Source organism: Colobus angolensis, unplaced genomic scaffold (assembly GCF_000951035.1).
Source record: "Colobus angolensis palliatus isolate OR3802 unplaced genomic scaffold, Cang.pa_1.0 Scaffold46, whole genome shotgun sequence".
NCBI classification, from domain to species: Eukaryota; Metazoa; Chordata; class Mammalia; order Primates; family Cercopithecidae; genus Colobus; species Colobus angolensis.
In genome coordinates, this window is record NW_012118043.1 from 232358 (window position 1) to 254744 (window position 22387).

A 22387-nucleotide genomic window follows, 5' to 3' on the forward strand; every position below is an offset into this window, starting at 1 on the left:
CTTTTAAAGTATGTGATTAGATATTTATAATGTTCTTGGTTTTTTGTAGTTTTGCTAAATTAAGTTTGCTCTGGAAAGGAGCACTATGTTCTGTAATAGTTTGTATTCTGAATTATTTAAAATGTTTTATTTTATGGAATGTATAATAGAGATTATAAAACCAAAAGGCCAGACAGTATACATTATACAGCATTACATTTATATTTTTTAGATTTATAAGCTTTATATATATTTGCACAATATATGTGCTTCATTGAAAAATACAAAGTTCCACATTTACCAGTTTTTAATTTTTTTAAAAAAGACATTTTTAATTTTCTTTTTTTTCTCAAATTGAAAGTCTATATTGTTTGCTAACATCAAGGCATATAAAAAGATGATTACTCAGTTTATTTTTAGTACCTGAGACTATGACAAATACTTATACCTTACTATGACTGAAAAGTTAATAGATTCTAAAAATATAATTGCTGCAATCTTTTATTTTGTCTCCATTTTTCAAGTCACTTGAAGGAAACTTCAAGATTGTATAACCCCATTGATCTCATTTTATAGATAAATGAGCTTAAGATTTTTGCAAGTAAGTTACATAATTAAACAATTAGTTGGATAATAGATGCCTACACAGGAATTCATTTTTTTAGATTCGATTTTAAATTTTTTCACAAACGTTTGTCTATGGCAGATGTTAAGGTCAAGTGCAGTTCCTATACAGGCACAGTCTAGGACCTGTTTCAGCCCCACCATAGACTCTTACGGAACTTGATGGTAATAGGACTTTTGAGGAACATTTCTGTATGATGTCCTTCTGTGGATAGTGGGACAATTCACTGCTCCTTCATGGCTTTAAACAAGGAGAGGTTTCCAGTGTGTGGTTCAACATGGAAGTCCTTGGTAAGACACCATGTGAGAGTCAGCATTTTGTGTTCCTCTGTTTCCCCAAGAGGTTAGCCGATCTAAGGTACAGAGTTCACTTAGGATGCTCACGGTCTAGATATTCTGAGTTGAAGCCCTGATTGCCAAGCACCTTCCCCATTTGTTTAATATTCATCTCTTACTTTCAAATTACTGCAGAGCTAAATAAGGGTGCCCTGAGCCCAATGTGATGTTCTAATTTGCCTTCCATTTTTGCCTCTCACTTTTTTTTTTTTTTTTTTGAGACGGAGTCTGGCTCTGTTGCCCGGGCTAGAGTGCAGTGGCCGGATCTCAGCTCACTGCAAGCTCCGCCTCCCGGGTTTACGCCATTCTCCTGCCTCAGCCTCCCGAGCAGCTGGGACTACAGGCGCCAGCCACCTCGCCCGGCTAGTTTTTTGTATTTTTTAGTAGAGACGGGGTTTCACCGTGTTAGCCAGGATGGTCTCGATCTCCTGACCTCGTGATCCGCCCGTCTCGGCCTCCCAAAGTGCTGGGATTACAGGCTTGAGCCACCGCGCCCGGCGCCTCTCACTTTTTATGCATGTGCCTTGAGAATTAACCCTCTTACTGCCTTTCATCAAACAGTGCAAACAAACAGGACATAAGTGTGGCTTATAAAACAAAATCTTAACCCAATTGATTTAATATATTTTTTGCAATCATCCTATATTCCTCTCCATAATATACGATAAATATACCAAATAAATGGACGTTTTATCCGTACACCTAGCACCACTATGCTTACCTGCAGCATTGCCCCAACCCTCAGCAGCAAAGTCTCTCTTCTCACAGGAGTCTATGGGATTAGAAAAATATGACTTGCTTTCTTTTCCGTGTCTCACAGAAGGACTCGATTTCTCCATGCATTAATAGCCTAGCTTCCTCCTTTCCCTTTGCCTTTTTCCTCTGCCTGATCAACTCTAAATATCATTCCTTTTTATTCTTTCTATGATACTTGGAGCATCATCTAAAACTAGCTAGATAATATAATATCTTAAGATAGGTTCAATAATTTTAACATAAAGGCAACTGATTCTATTTTCATTTTTAGTCCTATTCAGTTTTGAAGGTAGTAATGTGTATGAAATCAAGAACAGCTTTGGGCAGAGGATTTATTTTGCAGCAGAAGATACTAATTTCTGTAACCGAAATTGCTGTGGGCGGTCTAGACCTTTTACCTTGAGGATTACTGATAATGTGGGTCGAGAAGTCATAACTCTGGAAAGACCACTAAGATGTAACTGTTGTTGTTGCCCCTGCTGCCTTCAGGAGGTATGTGAGCAATTACTAGAGCTTTCTGTAAAGTAGTTCAGCAAGAATTTCCACCCTTTCATTGAATCTGTGTAATCAAATGAGATTTAAAGGAATATGGCTTCATGAGCTATATGTTTGGGCTTCTGAATCAATTGTATAAGAAGGGAAGGAAGGCAAGTAAACAACAGGGAATAGTTAGCCTTGTATCCTGTAGCAGTCTGCCTCATGGGGTTGAGCAACTGCTCAGATATGAGAGTTCCTGATATTCAAGGAAAGGTCAGGTAGGGCACCTTTTTCAAATCATTTTTTAGAGATGACTACAAGAGGCATGGTCGAAACCAGCAGAGTTGCACCATTGAAAATATCCTAAAATAGCATTCTAGGATTATGGGGACAAAAGAATGAAGGAAAGAACAGATGTGTTCATCTCATAATTTTGGCCAACCTACTAAGGGACAAACCTAGGACAGAGTCTTGTCTCCTATGTTTTTCATTTCTCCTTTTCAAAATAAAAACCTATGTATCTGTGTCATCTGCAAAAGGGATATCCTAAATGGGAGTATCTTCAGCTCTGTAAAGACCAGATATCTCTGTTTCATATTGCATGGCAGCCTACTCCTAGAGAATATGATTTCAGGGAAGACACTAGGGTTCAGAGATGTTTTAGGAAAATTGGCCTTTTCCAGGATCCCACTGGCCCAACACCATATCTGCCTGGGTAGCTTAGTCTTGCATACAGATTGCTGTGAGAACATCACACAGATAGAGATAAAGGCATAGACTTATCTCAAGTCTAATACTGTATTTATTTTGAGAGGATAATTGAAGTTATTTGTAATGAATTGCTTTGTTTTCCATGCCATTTAGGTTAGGTATAATTATATATTTGTAAGAATATCTATCTGAGGAAAAACTGAGAATTTGATGGGAAAGGCTCTATAATTTGAATAGCACATTAAAATACGTTACATTGTTTGATCTTTTTTTAAAAAAGTCCTAGGAAGTCCTCACTTACAATGTCTGGCACTTAGGAAATGCTCAGTAAATTAGAGCTATTATTAGATATTTTTATTATGATGATTTATTACATTCACACATATTTTACTTTTGTAGATAGAAATCCAAGCTCCTCCTGGTGTACCAGTAGGTTATGTTACTCAGACCTGGCACCCATGTCTAACAAAGTTTACAATTAAAAATCAGAACAGAGAGGATGTACTAAAAATTAGTGGTCCATGTATTGTGTGCAGCTGTTTTGCAGGTGTTGATTTTGAGGTAAGAGATGTCATAATGTTTATAGAATTTGCTTTTTTAATATAAGAAGAATATAATTTTGCAGAATGCTATGAATGCCTTAAATTAGTATTGTGTACTGATGTCTCAATAGCAAAATAATGTTCCCATATATTAAACTTTGATCAGAGTGGAGGTTATTACTGACTAAAGGTCAGTATTGATAACAATAAATGGATGAAAAAAGAAACAGAGCTCTGTAGTCAAATAAAAATAAGCAAATCATCTAACACTTAAACATGTTGGTTTCTGTGTGGTGACACTATATATTATCCACTATAAATAAAACTTTAACCTTGTCATCTAATTCTGATTGCCAAAGCCTATGGATCCTTCCTTAATCTGAAATATAGGCTGCTAGTGCTCCAGGCCATGTCCAGAAGTTCTGACATCTTTGAGATCCTACAGAAAGCCCAATCATGCAAAGATAGTTTTGAGAAAGTCAGTGTAATATGTATTACCCAATTATACTTCTCTGTGGTCTCTTCTCTAACCCTGTATTAAATTAGGTCATTGGAAACCACAAGATGTCTCTATATTAAATTCCTGCAGAAATTTCATTACAGCAGTTCTCCAACAGACAGCCTAGCCTTACTAGCAAATCATTTAGCTGCAAATGTTTAACCATCAGAAGATTTTATAACTTAATCTTGATTTCCTGATTCTCTTGGAAAATCAGAAAATTTGGTAAACTGGGCCCACAATTCCACAGAATAAGGAATAAAAATCCTAAAGTTGAGTAGGGCTACCTCACTTATGATAAAATGTGGGAACTCTGACAGTATCCCCACATCTTTCTAAGGTTTTGCACTCTCCAGTTTCATTCTGTTGCATCCTTCCTTCTCTACTAATATGATTTTTAATTTCTCTATTAGAATTTGGTTATATAAAAATGAATGCTTCCCCTTTTCAACTTCATAATCTGATGACAGAGATGGGAAATTCTAAGAAAACACATGTGTTGTAGAAACTTTTAAAATGCTCTTATAAAGGGATACATATATATGTATATAAAATATATGATAATATGTGTATATAAAATGTATGATAATATGCATTGGATATATGCATATGTGTGTGGGTGTATATGGGTGTGTGGGTATGTGAGTGTGTAATATGTATGTATGAGAAATTTGTGTAGGGATATGTATAATAATAGTTCTCTTTTCATGCCCATAAAAATCCAGACAAGTGAAAGATTATTTCTCCTTCTAGGAATGATATTAATAAAAGTCTAATAGGAATATCATTTATTCCTAAGAAATGAGTAAATCACTAACAAATTGTGAAACATTCTTAATACTAAAAATTTAGATTTCATTCAGTAGCTCTTCAATTCTCTATGTCTGCAGACACCAGATTCTAAGAGTAACTAATAGTAATACGATTCAAGAATGCAGGAAAATAATGCATATAGTAAATTTTATAGCAATTTTGAGTTTGTAATTTAAAAACACCTTTTCGGTAATCTTTCATAAATTATATGTTTTGAGTTATATAGCTCCTCTAGTATCTTACACATTATTTTAATATATTATTTTGGTGTTTACCTAGGTTCTATGTGCTAGTGGCCTATTTGCAATTTTTGCATCTATAATTTACATTGCCAGTAAATATTTAGCTTTTTTAGACTATCTTTACCAATTATTAGTATTAAATTTACAGATTTATAAATTTCATGCTAATATAATACACTACAATTCTTGTTTTTACTCATACTTCTGATACCAAATGTGTGGATATTTTTTCCCCGTGTCAAACAATTCTCTTTCTCTACAGATATCTACTGGGTTCCCTACAACTCAGGTCAATTCTGACACTCACTCACCTGGAGTTAATGCAGACACCACAAGTTAAGGTCTCAGTCCCACAGAACTGTTCCGTATTTCAAAATCCAACCACAAATGCAAGACCTCCTGTACATCTAACCAACTGGCTATAATCAGGGTTCTCACAACCTCCTCCATGGGTTTGACAATTTGTTAAAACTATTTACAAAATGTAGGAACACATTTTATTTATGTTTGCTGATTTATTATAAAGGATACAGATGGATAGCCAGATGAAGAGGTTAATAGAATGAGTTCTGGAAGAGTCCTGAGCAAAGGGGGATCTGTCCCTGTGGAACTGGGGTAAGCCACTTTCATGGCACATGAGTTCACCAATCCAGAAAGCCTCTGAACCTGTTGTTTAGAGTTCTTAGGAAGTTACATTATGTAGGCATGACTGATTTAAACCGTTGACTGTTGGTAAATAACGAACTCCAGCCTTACTCTCATTTCTGGAGGATGGGGACAGGACTGAATGGTTCAATCCTCTAAGCATTGCTTGGTTTTTCTGGTGTCCAGCCTGATACTGAAGCTATCAGGAACCCCAACCAAAAACCACTAGTCATCTTAGTATACAAAAGACTTATTGTTTAGAATATTCTAAGGATTTTGAAGCTGTGTGCCAGCAATCTGGGACAAAGACCAAATATTAAAGCAAGCCTCTCCTATTACCCCTATTAACTTAGAAAGTTAGGAGAGTTTTAGAAATTCTGTGTCAGGAAGCAGGGATAAAACTTAATGTAGGCCGGGTGCGGTGGCTTATGTAATCCCAGCACTTTGGGAGGCTGAGGCGGGCGGATCACCTGAAGTCAGGAGTTCGAGACCAGCCTGGCCAATATGGTGAAACCCCGTCTCTAGTAAAAATACAAAAATTAGCTGGGCATGGTGGCAGGCACCTGTAATACCAGCTACTTGGGAGGCTGAGGCAAGAGAATCGCTTAAACCTGGGAGGCGGAGGGTGCAGTGAGTGGAGATAGTGCCATTGCACTCCAGCATGGGGGACAAGAGTGAGACTTTGTCTAAAAAAAAAAAAAAACAAAACCAAAGGGAAAAAAAAACTTAATGTACAGTTCTTATGATATTGTAAATACCAATGTATTATTTCCAGAGGTTGAAGTAATTTTACCTTATTTTCTGTTTTGTTTTTAAAATGTTATACAGAATTTAGCTAAAATTATCTAGACTTTATAACTGTTTTTCATAAAAATTATCTAGACTTTATAATGATCTGCATATGTAGGTCATTATTTATATTTCTGATCCTGTGTTCAAATTTGAAAATGACATTCCTGACTTGGGTTGACATAACTCTTACATGTAGTTTGGTGAATGTTAGCTATATTCAGCCACTACCTGCCCATCTGGTGAGGTGTTTTTGTCTGAGCACACTCTTTTCAACTCTACATGATGACCCTCAGCTTTCCTCAGCAGAATTTTTACAACCTTTTTTTTTTCACAAAAGTAGAAATATTTTACATTGGAGATCTTTTCTACCTGTTATTTTTTCATTCTTCACACCCCACTAGTTATCTGGTCTTGCCCACACCCTTGACTTGAGGCATCCTATCAAGTTACTTATTGGTTGCTTTTCTTCACTCAAACTGTCATTCTTTTTTTCTAGGCTCTTAGCATTTTATGTTTTCCTATTGACAGTGGGTGGTAGTGAGGCCTCTCTTCATATTTAAATGTTCAGCTATGTAAACACTCTGTGCGTCTCTAAAAAGCAGAAGTCTAATAGGAGTTTCATTTATTTCCTTCCTGATGGCTTCTAGAAATTATATCAAAGAAATACTTCAAATTTATATCCTTTTCTGCTTAAATTTTGTTTGGGGTCAAATCAAATAAATAAAACATATGTTAATGTCTATCTTAATATAAAATAGAAAACATTAAAAATTTCAGTAAAACTACTTCTATGTAAGTTTTCTATAAAATAGAACAGTTTTTTTATGTATCTATAAATATACAGGAGTCTATATGCATCTAATGTAACATATTAACTGTATGCTCATAATTATACATGCTTCCTGTTATTCCAACTTTAAAAGTACTTTTGCTATAAGTTTTCTATAAATTTTTAAATTTTTTTTTTTTTTTTTTTTTTTTTACAATTTAGATTACATCTCTTGATGAACAAATGGTGGTTGGCAGGATTTCTAAGCACTGGTCTGGGCTTTTAAGAGAGGCATTTACAGATGCTGACAACTTTGGAATCCAATTTCCTAGAGACCTTGATGTTAAAATGAAAGCCATGATGATTGGTGCCTGTTTCCTCATTGTAAGTCTATTCCTGCTAATCTTGGTTACAGATGTCTTCTCTAGAATCATTCTGAAATAATTTAATAAATTATACATTTTAAGATAACCATTTAGAGTATAAAGTTTTTATAAAATGTTCTCATTTAATCCCAGCACTGAAATTTTATTTAATTTTGATTCTCCGGACTTACAGGCAGTTAGTTTATGTCTGAAGAGTCTACACACTTTCAAATGGCAAGAGAATAACTTTATATGCTAAGAAGCTCTGGTTTAGGGGAGGGTTATTAAAAATTCAAATATGTTATTAGGAGAAAAATCTGAAGCTAGTCTTATGTGGAATCGAACTCAGTGAAACACAGAAATTTCATCCTGACTCATTAAATTAAAACATCTAACATGGGATTATAAAGTGCAATAAGAGTATACATTCAATCAAGCCTCTAAACCTAACTGCCAGTTTACAGGAAATACATGGGGTAAAGCGGTGATTCTGAATGTATATTTATATTAGAATTATCTAGACACTTTTTGAAAGCCCTCAAGTACCAGGCCATTCCCCACTTCAACTAAACAAGAAGCTCAGAGTCAGAAGTTTGTGTAGTGCCCCAGATGATACGAACATGCAGCCAAAGTTGAGGTTTATGGAAACAGAGCAATGGTCCTCAACTTTAGCTGCACAGTAGAAACACACACCTGGATAACTTTCAAACTCCTCAAGTCCATCCAAATTTACTAAATTAAAATCTCTGGAGTTAGGATGAAGACTGCAAGCTGTTTAAAGCTCCCAGGTGATTCCAATATTCAATCAAGGTTTGACACGCCAGATAGATATCTTAAACATTAATTTTGTGATATAATCAGAAAACCTTAACAGAGAATATACAGCAAAAAGGACCTAGCTCCTTCAACAAGTAAATGGCAATGAAAATAATGGGGTAAAGTTAAACAGGGGAAGCTGATGAAGATGGCTGAATAGAAGGCTCTGAGAATTATCCCCATTGCAGGAACTCCAAATTGAACAACTGTCGACACAACAGAAAGCAATTTCATAAGAACTAAAAATCAGTCCAATGATCATTGTACCTGGTTTAAAGATCACATTTTAAAAAGGCACTGAGGAGGGTAGGAAAGACAGTCTTGAATTGCCTAAACCACTGCTCCCACATACCTGGCAGTGGCTATCTGGTGGAGAGACAGAATCCGTGTGTTTGGGGGAGGGAGAACACAGTGACTGTGGGACTTTGCATTGGAACTCTGTGCTTCCCTGTCATAGCAGAAAGTAACATGTGGCATAGCACTCATGGAGACGGCATATAAACCAGCCTTAGCCAGAGGGGCATTGCTCATCCCACCATTCAGAACCTGAGTTCTGACAAACCTTGCTACCATGAGCTAAAGTGCTCTGGGCTTCTAAATAAACTTGAAAGACACTCTAAGCCACAAGGACCACAATACCAGGGCAAGTCCCAGTGCTGTGCTGTGCTGGGCATGGAGCCACTGGACTTATGGTGCCTATAACCTAGTGAGACACCAGCCAGGGCAGCACAAGGAGTGCTTGCATCACCCCTTCCCCTACTCCAGGCAGCACAGCTTGCAGTTCCAGTAGAGACTCCTTCCCTCCTCATGAGGAGAGAGGAGGAGAGAATAAAGAGGACTTTTTCTTGCAACTTGGATACCACCCCTAGCACGCAGACAATGTTTCTAAACACACTGCAGGCTAGAAGAGAACCCGCTGCCTTGAAGGGAAGGACCCACTCCTGCTAGGATTTATTGCCTGCTGACTAAAGAGCCCTTGGGTCCTAATGTCTGTCCTGTTGGTAGCCAGGCAGTACTTGCTGTGGGCATTAGGGGAGACTCTAAGACATGCTTACTTCAGGTGTGGCCCAGCACATTCCCAGCTGTGGCAGATATGGGGAGATATGGGAAAGTACATATGGCTGCAGTAACCGAAAACAGATCAAAACACCCAAGTTCTTTTGAATACCTGGAAAGCCTTCCCAAGAAGGACAGGTACAAACAAGCCCAGACTGCAAACACTGCAATAAACACCTAACTCTTCAATGCCCGAACCCTCCTACCTGAGGAAAGAAGAGGAAAGAGGACAGAAGATTTTGTCTTGCAGCTTGTATACCAGCTTGGCCACAGTGGGAGAGAACACCAAGTGGGCTCTAGAGTCCATGATTCCAGGCCGTGGCTCCTGGATGGTATTTATGAACTTGTGCTGGGCCAGAGGGGAGCCTGCTGCCATGAAGGGAGATATTCAGGACTGGCACAATTCACCACAAGGTGACTGAAGAGTCCTTGGGCCTTGAGTGAACATCAGGAACATCAGTGGTAGCTAGGTAATACTTAACATCAATGGCAGCTAAACAGTATGTATTATGGGCCTGGGGTGGTGGTGGCCAAGGGGAAAGACACTTTTTCTTAAGGAAATGGAAGAAAAGCATGTGAAGATTTTTTCCTTGCAACTTGGGTTGTAGCTCAGCCACAGAATATGGCACCAAGTAGATTCCTAAGGTTCCTGACTCCAGACTCAGGCTCCTGGACAGTATCTCTGGACCTACCCAGGATCAGGAGGGAACCGATGCCCTGAAAGAAAGGATACAAGCCTGACTGGATTTGACACTTGCCAATAGTAGAGCTTTTGGGACTTGAGTGAACATAGGTGGTAGCCAGGTAGTGGTCATTGCAGGACTTAGGCAAGATCCGGTGCTGTGCTGGCTTTGAGTCTGACCCAGTGCAGTTCCAGTGGTGGTGGTCACAGCGGTTTTTGTATTACCCTTCCCTCAGATCTAGGCAGCTCAGCACAGAGATGCTCCTTGTTGGGGGAAAGTCAGGGAAGAGAACAAGAGTCTGCTGGTATCGCAGGGAATGTTTCTGGATTTTTCCTAAGACTGCCAAGGGATTACCTCTATGAGTCTCCAAGAGCCACAGAATTACTAGGTTTCGGGTATCCACAAAAGTACATATGGCTGCAGTAACCAAAAACTTAGATCAAAACACCCAAGTTCTTTTGAATACCTGGAAAGCCTTCCAAAGAAGGACAGGTACAAACAAGCCCAGACTGCAAACACTGCAATAAACACCTAACTCTTCAATGCCCAAACATGAATTAACATCCACAAACATCAAGACCATCTGGGAAAACATGGCCTCACCAAATGAACTAAATAAGGCACCAGGGACCAATCATGGAGAGACAAAGATATGTGAACTTATGGACAGAGAATTCAAAACAGTTGTTTTGAGAACACTCAACAAAATATAAGTTAACACAGAGGAGGAATTCAGAATCCTATCAGATAACTTTAACAAATAGATTGAAATAGCTAAAAGGAAACAAGCAGAAATTCTGGAGTTGAATAATGCAATTGATGTGTTGAAGAATGCACTAGAGTCTCTAAACAGTAGAGCTGATGGAGCAGAATAAAGAATGAGTGGGCTTAAAGACAGGATATTTGAAAATACGTAGTCAGAGGAGACAAAAATTAAAAATAAAAAAACAATGAAGCTTGCCTGCAAGATCCAGAAAATAGCCTCAAAAGGGCAAATCTAAGAGTTATTTGTCATAAAGAGAAGGTAGAGAAAGAGACAAGAGTAGAAAGTTTATTTAAGGGGATAACAGAGAACTTTTCAAACCTAGAGAAAGATATAAATATTCAAATACAAGAAGGTTATAGAACTCCAACCATGTTTAACCCAAAGAAAACTACCTCAAGGCATTTTATATTCAAACTCCCAAATGTTAATGATAAAGAAAGGATCCTAAAAGCAGCAAGAGAAAAAAAATAAATAAATAACATAAAAGCAAGATCTGATACATGTAGCAGCAAACTTCTCAGGTCAGAAGAGAGTGGCTTGGCATATTTAAAGTGCTGAAGGAAAGAAATGTTTATCATAGAATAGTATATCCAACAAAATTATCTTTCAAACATGAAGGAGAAATACAGACTTTTCCAGGCAAACAAAAGTTGAGTAGTTTCATTAACACAAGACCTCTCCTACAATAAATGCTAAAGGGAGTTCTTCAATCTGAAAGCAGATGTTAACGAGTAACAAAAAATCATCTGAAGGTACAAAACTCACTGGTAATAAATAGTAAGTACACAGATAAACACAGGATATTATAACACTGTGATTGTAGTGTGCAAACTACTCATATGGTAAGCAGAAAGACTAGAATATAAACCTATTAAGAATAAAAATTGCAACAACTCTTTAAGACATAACAGTATAATAACATATAAATAGAAACAACAAGAATGGGATGATGAAATTAAAGTGTAGATTTTTTTATTACTTTTTTCTTTGTTTGTTCATGCAATCAGTGTTAAGTTTCCATGAGTTTATAATAATGGGTTGTAAGATATTATCTGCCAGCCTCAGAGTAATCTTAAATCAAAAACATAGAAAAGATACATACAGAATCAAAAGCAAGAAATTAAAATAGGCCACCAGAGAAAATCCCTTTCTCTAAAAGGATGACAAGAAGGAAGGAAAGAAGGAAGAGAATATCACAAAAATAACCAGAAAGCAAAATAACAAAATGACAGGAATAAGTCCTTACTTATCAATGATGGCATTGAATATAAATGGACTAAACTCTCCAATCAAAAGACATGGAATGATTGAATGGGAAAAAAAATAAAAAATAAAAAAACCCAACCACTTGTTGCCCTCAAGAAACACACTTCACCTCTAAAGACACACATAGACCGAAAATAAAAAGGTGGAAAAAAATTCCATGAAAATGAAGAGCAGGACTAGTTATACTTAGACAATATAGATTTCAAGACAAAAACTGTTAAAAGAGGCAACAAAGGCATTATGTAATGATACAGGGGTCAATTTTGCAAGAAGATGTAACAATTGTAAATATATATGCACCCAATACTGGAGCACTCAGATGTAGAAAGCAAATATTATTAGAGGTAAAGGGAGAAATAGACCCCAATACAATAATAGCTGGAGACTTCAACATCCTACTTTCGGCACCGGACAGATCTTCCAGACAGAGAAACAACAAAAAAACATCAAATCGAACCTGCACTATAAACCCAATGGACCCAAAAGATATTTTCAGAAGAGTTAATCCAATGGCTATAGAATACACATTCATCTCCTCAGCATATGGCTCATTCTTGAGGATAAACTATATGTTAGGCCACAAAAAAAGTCTTAAAGATTCTTTAAAAAATGAAATTAAATTAAATATCTCCTCTGACCACAATGGAATAAAACTAGAAATCAATAACAAGAAGAACTTGTGGAAATTAAACAAAAAAAATATGTAAATTAAACAATATGCTCCTAAATTACCAGTGGGTAAATGAAGAAACCAAGAAGGAAATTAACAAGTTAATTGAAACAAATGATAATGGAAACAGAACATACTAAACGCTGTGGGATGCAGCAAAAGCAGTACCAAGAAGAATGTTTATAGCAATAAGCCCCCATATCAAAAAAGTAGAAAAAAGTTCAAATAAGTAACCTAACAATGAATCTCAAAGGGTTAGAAAAGCAAGAGCAAATCAAACTCAAAATTAGTTGAAGAAAATAAATAATAAAGTTCAGAGCAAAAATAAATAAATAAAATTGAAATTTAAAAAAATACAAAAAGATCAACAAAGTAAAAATTGTTTTTTTGGAAAGATAAATAAAATCAACAAAGCTTTAGCCTGAGGAACTAAGAAAACAGAGAGAAGACCCAAATAAATAACATCAGAGATGAAAAAGGAGACACTTTAATTGTTACTGCAGAAATTCAAAGGATCGTTAAAGACTACTATCAACAACTGTATGCCAATAAGTTGGAAAATCTAAAAGAAATGAATAAATTTCTAGACACATATTATCTACCAAGATTTAACCATGAAAAAATCTAAAACCTGAACAGACAATAAGTAATAAGATCAAAGCCATCATAAAAAGTCTCCCAGCAAAGAAAAACCCAAGACCCAATGGCTTCGGTGCTGAATTTTACCAAACATTTAAAGAATGAATACCAATGCTACTCAAGCTACTGAGAAATAGAGGGGGAAGGAATACATGCAAACTTATTCTATGAGGCCAGTATTATGCTGATACCAAAACCAAACAAAGACATATTTAAAAAAGAAAACTACAGGTTAATATCCCTGATGAACATTGATCCAAAAATCCTTAACAACATACTAGCAAGTCAAAATCAACAATACATCAAAAAGATCATTTGCCATGATTGAGTGGGATTTATCCCAGAGAAACAAAAATGGTTCAACATACGTTTTGGATATAGCCACTTATCAGATATATGGTTTGCAAATATTTTCCCCCAATCCATTGGCTGTCTCCTTACTGTGTTTATTGCTTCGTTTGCTGCACAGAAGCTTGTTAATTTGAGGAAATTCCTTTTGTCTCTTTTTGTTTTTGCTGTCTGTGCTTTTTGGGTCATATCCAAGAAATCATTTCTCAAACCAATTTCATGGAGATTTCCCCCTATATTTTCTTCTAGTTGTTTTACAGTACAGGTTTTACATTTAAGTCTTTAATTCATTTTAATTTTATTTTCATATATGGTGTGAAATTAGGGTCAAAATCCATTCTTTTGTATGTATATTTAGTCTTCAAAACACCATTATTTAAGGGTACTGTCCTTTCCTCATTGTGTCATTGTGTGCTGGTGGTACCTTTGTCAAAAATCAGTTGGTTATAAATGTTTGGGTTTATTTCTGTGCTTTCTTTCCTGTTTCATTGGTCAGTGTGTCTGTTTCTAAGCCAGTATCAAGCTGTTTAGATTCCTATATCTTAGTAATGTATTTTGAAATCAGGTAGTGTGATGCCTCCGGTTTTGTTTCTCTTGCTAAAGACTGCTTGGCTATTTGAGGTCTTTGGTGATTCCATACAAATTTTATGATTTTTTTTCTACATCTGTGAAAAATTCTTTGGTATTTTGAGAGAGATGACATTGAATCTGTAGTTCCATTTCAGCAGTAGTAGGGACATCTTGGCAATATTAATTATTCCAATCCAGAAACACAGAATATCTTTCTATTTATTTGTGCCTTCTTCAGATTGTCTTATAGTTTTCAGTATACAGAATGTTTGCCTTTTTGGTTAAATGTATTCCTTAGTATTTAATACTTTCTGATGCTGTTGTAAGTGGAATTATTTTCTTAGTTTGTTGTACATGGAATGAATTCTAATTACAAGAAGAGTTATATTACTAGAGAAGGACTGCAAAACATTAAATAAGAAAGATTTCAGGAGGATAAAAGTGACACTTACAGAAACTGGCATAGGATTAATTAAATTAATGCAGGTATCAATAAATACATAGGATTATAGGATTTAATTTCTATTAAAATAGATAGCTGAAGGTAGAGATCTTATACCTGTAGACTTTTCTCCCATTACTTATTATAGTTAATTTTTCTTATTTAACAGACACTTAACTGTGTTTCATCAGATCCCTTAGCATTTCTGCATCTGATCTCTGTTTGGTTTCTGAGAACTCATTTCTGTATTTTTGTTTTTATCTAGGACTACATGTTTTTTGAAAGAACTAGGTAATGACTGGAATGTCAGAGTGTGGGAGTGGATTAATGTAAGTCTCCTCAGAAAATTTGAAGTCTGTATGTTGATTAGGGTTATCTAAAAGAAAAATTCAGTGATTTTTCTTTTCTTTATTTGAATGACTTACACCTGTGTGAGTTAAGCTGCGATGCTTGTAGTTCTGAGTACATAATTTCACTTTTCAAATTCTAACATTTATTTTATCACTGGGTTATAAATGTTTTATATATTTTATTAGATTATTCATTGTATATTTGGGGAAAAGAATATAGGAATTTTTAAATTTAGACACAAACCTTCTTTGAAAGACTACTTGAATTATAGTCTGAGTTTCCATTTTATAAGCAAAAATTAAAGGCTTATTAAAGAAGTTTTATATTTTACTTTTTAAAGCTAGTTATAATTTATTTTATAGTAAAAATTAATATGCAGATACTGTATACTCAGAAAACAACTTAAAATTGACACAATTTCCGTCTCTTTTACCATGCTAAATATTTAATATGCATATTCTCAAGCAAAAGTAAATGAGAATTTTTTTTTTCTTTTTTTTTTTTTGAGACAGAGTCTAGCTCTGTCACCCAGGCTGAAGTATTTTTTAATCTTCAGGAAAGCACACAATATTTAACTTCTCCTATCAGCTAACCTAGTACTATAAATAAGATTTTCATAATGACTACATGATAAATTAACAATTTTTTATGGTGTTCAGTAAATAAAGACATGACTATGTGAGTCTATCCAAAAGATAGACTCATTCTAAAATTTGGTATTGTTATCACTTTTGAAGTTATTTATTATCACATGGCTCCTGTATTCTATCATTCCCAGAATATGTTAGTTACAAGATTAATCAGATGTAAATGAAATAAAAAATATGTGTATCTTTACAAAGCATACTTCATCAGTGGTCTTAGGTTATTTGATGCCAAAAATCTAATTCCTAAAGTAAAATTTATTGATATAATTTTTGCATATTTTATTTTTGTTATTAAAAAAAACTGGATAAACCATCCAGGTGGCATTTTAGACCATGCACACTTACTTCCTTTAAAATCACCTTTAAGGAGGAGGTTCCAAGATGGCCAAACAGGAACAGCTCCAGTCTGCAGCTCCCAGCATAAGCGACCCAGAAGATGGGTGATTTCTGCATTTCCAACTGAGCAAACAGCACACCAGGAGATCATATCCCACGCCTGCCTCAGAGGGTCCCACGCCCATGGAGCCTCACTCACTGCTAGCACAGCAGTCTGAGATCAAACTGCAAGGTGGCAGCAAGGCTAGGGGAACAGCATCTGCCATTGCTGAGGCTTGAGTAGGTAAACAAAGCTGTCAAGAAGCTCAAACTGGGTGGAGCCCACTGCAGCTCAAGGAGTCCTGCCTGCCTCTGAGGACTCCACCTCTGGAGACAGGGCATAGCTGAACAAAAGGCAGCAGAAACTTTTGCAGGCTTAAATGCCCCTGTCTGACAGCTTTGAAGAGAGTAGTCATTCTCTCAGCACAGAATTTGAGATCTGAGAATGGACAGACTGCCTCCTCATGTGGGTCTCTGAACCCTGAGTAGCCTAACTGGGAGGCACCTCCCAGTACAGGCCAATTGACACCTCATATGGCTGGGGGCCCCTCCGAGATGAAGCTTCCAGAGGAAGGATCAGGCAGCAACATTTATGTTCTGCAATATTTGCTGTTCTGCAGCCTCCGCTGGTGATACCCAGGCAAACAGGGTCTGGAGTGGACCTCAAGCAAACTCCCAACAGACCTGCAGCTGAGGGTCCTGGCTGTTAGAAGGAAAACTAACAAACAGAAAAGACATCCACACCAAAACCCATCTGTACGTCACCATCATCAAAGACCAAAGGTAGATAAAACAACAAAGATGGGGAGAAACCAGAGCAGAAAAGCTGAAAATTCTAGAAATCAGAGTGCCTCTTCTCCTCCAAAGGAATGCAGCTCCTCACCAGCAATGGAACAAAGCTGGATGGAGAATGACTTTGATGAGTTGAGAGAAGAAGGTCTCAGACGATCAGTAATAACAAACCTCTCCGAGATAAAGGAGGATGTTCAAACCCGTTGCAAGAAAGCTAAAAACCTTGAAAAGGATTAGATGAATGGATAACTAGAATAAACAGCACAGAGAAGACCTTAAACTACCTGATGGAGCTGAAAATCGTGGCATGAGAACTACTTGATGCATGCACAAGCTTCAGTAGCCGATTTGATCAAGTGGAAGAAAGGGTATCAGTGATTGAAGATCAAATTAATGAAATGGAATGAGAGGAGAAGTTTAGAGAAAAAAGAGTAAAAAAAAACAAAAAACAAAACAAAACAAAAAAAAAGCGAACAAAGCCTCCAAGAAATATGGGACTATGTGAACAGACCAAATCTACATCTGATTGGTGTACCTGAAAGTGATGGAGAGAATGGAACCAAGTTGGAAAACACTCTGCAGGATATTATCCAGAAGAACTTCCCCAACCTAGCAAGTCAGGTCAACATTCAAATTAAGGAAATAAAGAGAATGCCACAAAGATACTCCTTGAGAGGAGCAACTCCAGGGCACATAATTGTCAGATTCACCAAAGTCGAAATTAAGGAAAAAATGTTAAGGGCAGCCAGAGAGAAAGGATGGGTTACCCACGAAGGGAAGACCATCAGACTAACAGTGCATCTCTTGGCAGAAACTCTACAAGCCAGAAGAGAGTGGGGGCCAATATTCAACATTCTTAAATAAAAGAATTTTAAACCCAGAATTTCATATCCAGCCAAACTAAACTTCATAATTGAAGGAGAAATGAAATCCTTTACAGACAAGCAAATATTGAGACATTCTGTCACCACCAGGCCTACCCTATAAGAGCTCCTGAAGGAAACACTAAACATGGAAAGGAACAACCGGTACCAGCCACTGCAAAGACATGCCAAATTGTAAAGACCATTGATACTAAGAAGAAATTGGATTGACTAATGAGCAAAATAACCAACTAACATCATAATGACAGGATCATTCACACATAACAATATTAATCTCCTCAAGCTGATAAGCAGCTTCAGCAAAGTCTCAGGATACAAAGTTAATGTGCAAAAATCACAAGCATTCCTATACAACAATAACAGACAAACAGAGAGCCTAATCATGAGTGAACTCCCATTCACAATTGCTTCAAAGAGAATAACATACCTGGGAATCCCACTTAAAGAGATGTGAAGGACCTGTTCCAGGAGAACTGCGAACCACTGCTCAGTGAAATAAAAGAGGACACAAACAAATGGAAGAACATTCCATGCTCTTGGATAGGAAGAATCAATATTGTGAAAATGGCCATACTGTCCAAGGTAATTTATAGATTCAATGCCATCCCCATCAAGCTACCGATGACTTTCTTCACAGAATTGGTAAAAACTACTTTAAAGTTCATATGGAACCAAAAAAGAGCCTGCATTGCCAAGACAATCCTAAGCAAAAAGAACAAAATTGGAAGCATCATACTACCTGACTTCAAACTATACTACAGTATACCAAAACAGCATGGTACTGGTATCAAAACAGAGATACAGACCAATGGAACAGAACAGAGCCCTCAGAAATAATACCTCACATCTACAACCATCTGATCTTTGACAAACCTGACAAAAACAAGAAATGGGAAAAGGATTCCCTATTTAATAAATGATGCTGGAAAAACTGGCTAGTCATATGTAGAAAGCTGAAACTGGATCCCTCCCTTACACCTTATACAGAAATTAATTCAAGTTGGATTAAAGATTTAAATGTTAGACCTAAAACCATAAAAACCCTAGAAGAAAACCTAGGAAATATCATTCAGGACATAGGCATGGGCAAGTAGTTCATGACTGAAACACCAAAAGCAACAGCAACAAAAGTCAAAATTGACAAATGGGATCTAATTAAACTAAAGAGCTTCTGCACAGCAAAAGAAACTACCATCACAGTGAACAAGCAACCTACAGAATGGGAGAAAATTTTTACACTCTACCTATCTGACAAAAGGCTAATATCCAGAATCTACAAAGAACTTAAACAAATTCACAAGAAAAAATCAATCAACCCCATCAAAAAGTGGGCAAAGGATATGAACAGACACTTCTCAAAAGAAGACATTTATGCAGCCAACAGACACATGAAAAACTGCTCATTATCACTGGCCATCAGAGAAATGCAAATCAATACCACAATGAGATACCATCTCACACCAGTTAGAATGGTGATCATTAAAAAGTCAGGAAGCAACAGATGCTAGAGAGGATGTAGAGAAATAGGAACACTTTTACACTGTTGGTGGGACTGTAAACTAGTTCAACCATTGTGGAAGACAGTGTGGCAATTCCTCAAGGATCTAGAACTAGAAATACCATTTGACCCAGCCATCCCATTACTGGGGATATACCCAAAGGATTATAAATCATGCTGCTATAAAGACACATGCACACTTATGTTTATTGTGGCACTATTCACAATAGCAAAGACTTGGAACCAACCCAAATGTCCATCAATGATAGACTGGATTAAGAGAATGTGACACATATACACCATGGAATACCATGCAGCCATAAAAAAGGATAAGTTCATGTCCTTTGTAGGAACATGGATGAAGCTGGAAATCATCATTCTGAGCAAACTATAGCAAAGACAGAAAACCAAACACCACATGTTCTCACTCATAGGTGGAAATTGAACATTCAGAACAAATGAGAACACTTGGACACAGGATGGGGAACATCACACACCGGGGCCTGTCGTGGGGTGGAGGGAGAGGGAAGGGATAGCATTAGGAGATATACCTAATGTAAATGACGAGTTAATGGGTGCAGCACACCAACATGGCAATGTATACATATGTAACAAACCTGCATGTTGTGCACATGTACCCTAGAACTTAAAATATAATAATAATAAATAAATAAATAAAATCACCTTTAAAAAGAGCACAGCAAAAGAAAAATTGAATCACTAAATCACTATTGGAAATAAAACAAAATGAAATGACTTTCTTGTAAAAATAAATAAAATCATTTGTTTCCATTTGTTCTTAATTTTTAGGGATTGAATTTTCTCTTCTAATTTTATTTTTGTATATATTAAGGACCTCTAAATTTTCAGTGCAAAGTTATATTGTAAGATACATATAAAATTCTACATAAGTACATAGAGATGTTTTCATTCCTTTTACTAGTTGCATAGTATCTCATTAAGTGGCTACGTCAGTTTCTTCAAACAATTCCCTACAATTGGACTTTCACTTTCCTTGAAATTTTTTACTATTCCAAGTAAGCTTTCATGAATAAACAGGCATACATATTTTATATTTTTCCTAGTGCATATTTGGAAGTGATTTGAAAAGTAGAATATCTGTTCAAATTATCCTCCATAGAATTTATTTCTCTATGAATTCTCATCAGCAATTTAGAACAGTGTTCAGTTGCCTTGAGCCATTGGGTATATATTATTATATTTTTGTGTGGTTTCCAATACAGTGAGATATGTTATCCTGACATAGTTTAAATTTTTTATTATCTCACTTTCAATAAAGTTCAGTAGTAAAAAAGAAAGGGAAGACTTACAATATTTTGTAGTAAAATCTCTACCAGTGTTGGAAACTAGGATTTCCAGCTGTCAGAAACTTAAAGGCATTTGTAATTTGTTTTGTGGAAAGATTGAATTGAGAGAGGGGACGGCTAACCCACAATTTACTTCATGCAAAGGAAAAGCGTGCTTAGGAAATAAGGATATCCCCTTCATCTTCAGCAAACACTTCCAACAGCCACTCTCCTCATAAGTGTTACCACCAGCAGTACTCTACCAAGGCCAATAACCCCAAATGGCAAATGATGGATGAGAACATCGGTATGGCAGTGGAGCTACAGAAAAAGCAATGTCTAGATGACCTCCCAGCAGCCTAAATAATCCATCAGATGCCAGATTCCAATGATGAAGGGTACCCAGGACACTCATCTCTAGCATATGCTTAGTATAGACAGTATGCCAAGTCAAGTTGAGGTATTTGTATGTGGCTTTAGTTGTGCCAGTTAGAGAAGGGGAGGGCTTGCAAATATGGCAGTCAAATGCAAAACCAACCCAAAATGAGGATTAGAAGTACTGACATTATCTCTTTTTTTTTTTTTTTTTTTTTTTTTTAGAAGGTTTCACTTACAGCCATATCTTACTTTCCTTTCTTCTCTCTCTGCATAGGATTCCGGATCTTTGGCTAGGCAAAATGAAGCTATAACTGATCTAAACGGTTTCTTCCTTCTTCTACTGCGCAAGGAAGATGTGAGGAAAAACTCGCACACTATCTGTGAAACTCATTTAAATTCAAATACTAGATAAACATTTTTGCATTGAATATTTACATGGAGAAAAATCATCAAACATCAACAATTATCAAGTTAATTAATAAAAATACTAGGAATTGCAAAAAAGGCTTAATTTGAATCTTAGTGAGATTTGAGAGAATGGTGTGTATTTGTTTCTGAAACAAGCGTAGAGAAAAAAGAACATTCTGATGTGCCAAATTTTAATAAAATTGAAAAATATGATGACCATATTTTAAAGTATGATGGAGGCACTAAAACAACAGTTTGCATAAAGTAGATAGCTAACACAATAAATAAAAAATAGCTTTTGGAAATTCTCCCAGAAGTAAGATTAAACACTAAATATAAAGAAAAAAAGTTAAGACCTAGCAAACAAATATGTCAATTTCAATTCATGCACAATAAGAACTCCAGAAGCAGAAATCAGATGGAGGCAAGAGAATATGTTTTTAATGTAAAAACATTTATTTGCAGTCAAAACATACCGTAGTCTTTAAATTAATGGATTTACCATAAAGCAGACAAAAATGAATGAAAATGACATGATTATTTTTCAAAAAACAATTATTACATGGCTGGTATATGGAAGACATTGTTAGGTAGTAATAGAATGGTTTCTGTGGCTTAACTTCCATGATATACCCACATTCTAGTTTATTATTTTTTCTACCTCACCAGCAGTGTTTAATCAAATTTAGCACACTTTAATAGCAGGCATTTAAAAGAATCAAAGGATTTAGAACACAAAGGTAGATTCTATAGAAGTATTTTTGTCCTTGCCCCCCTTTTTCACATACCTGCCTTTGACACCTTACCACTGCAGGAACTTTTTCCTTCAGCATGCTGTGACTTATACAGATATGGTGTCTTAGGCTCATTCCCAGCAGTGGCTCACTTTGCCCATCTTTCTTACCTTGAAAAAGCAAAGGAAATGTATCACATCTCAGGTC

General features: G+C 36.2%; 1 protein-coding gene across 2 annotated transcripts in view; it reads left to right on the forward strand.

Annotated features, from left to right (window-relative positions):
* The window catches only part of PLSCR2 (phospholipid scramblase 2), a 47839-nt gene extending 26296 nt beyond the window's left edge, over positions 1 to 21543 (forward strand). For both annotated transcript variants that reach the window (XM_011958063.1, XM_011958062.1), the window contains 5 exons: positions 1967 to 2187; positions 3283 to 3444; positions 7408 to 7569; positions 15072 to 15135; positions 21313 to 21543. In XM_011958063.1, coding sequence (XP_011813453.1) covers positions 1967 to 2187; positions 3283 to 3444; positions 7408 to 7569; positions 15072 to 15101 — 575 coding nt within the window. In that variant the 3' untranslated portion in view covers positions 15102 to 15135; positions 21313 to 21543. The remainder of the gene's footprint in view (positions 1 to 1966; positions 2188 to 3282; positions 3445 to 7407; positions 7570 to 15071; positions 15136 to 21312) is intronic.
* The last annotated feature ends 844 nt before the right edge of the window (positions 21544 to 22387 follow it).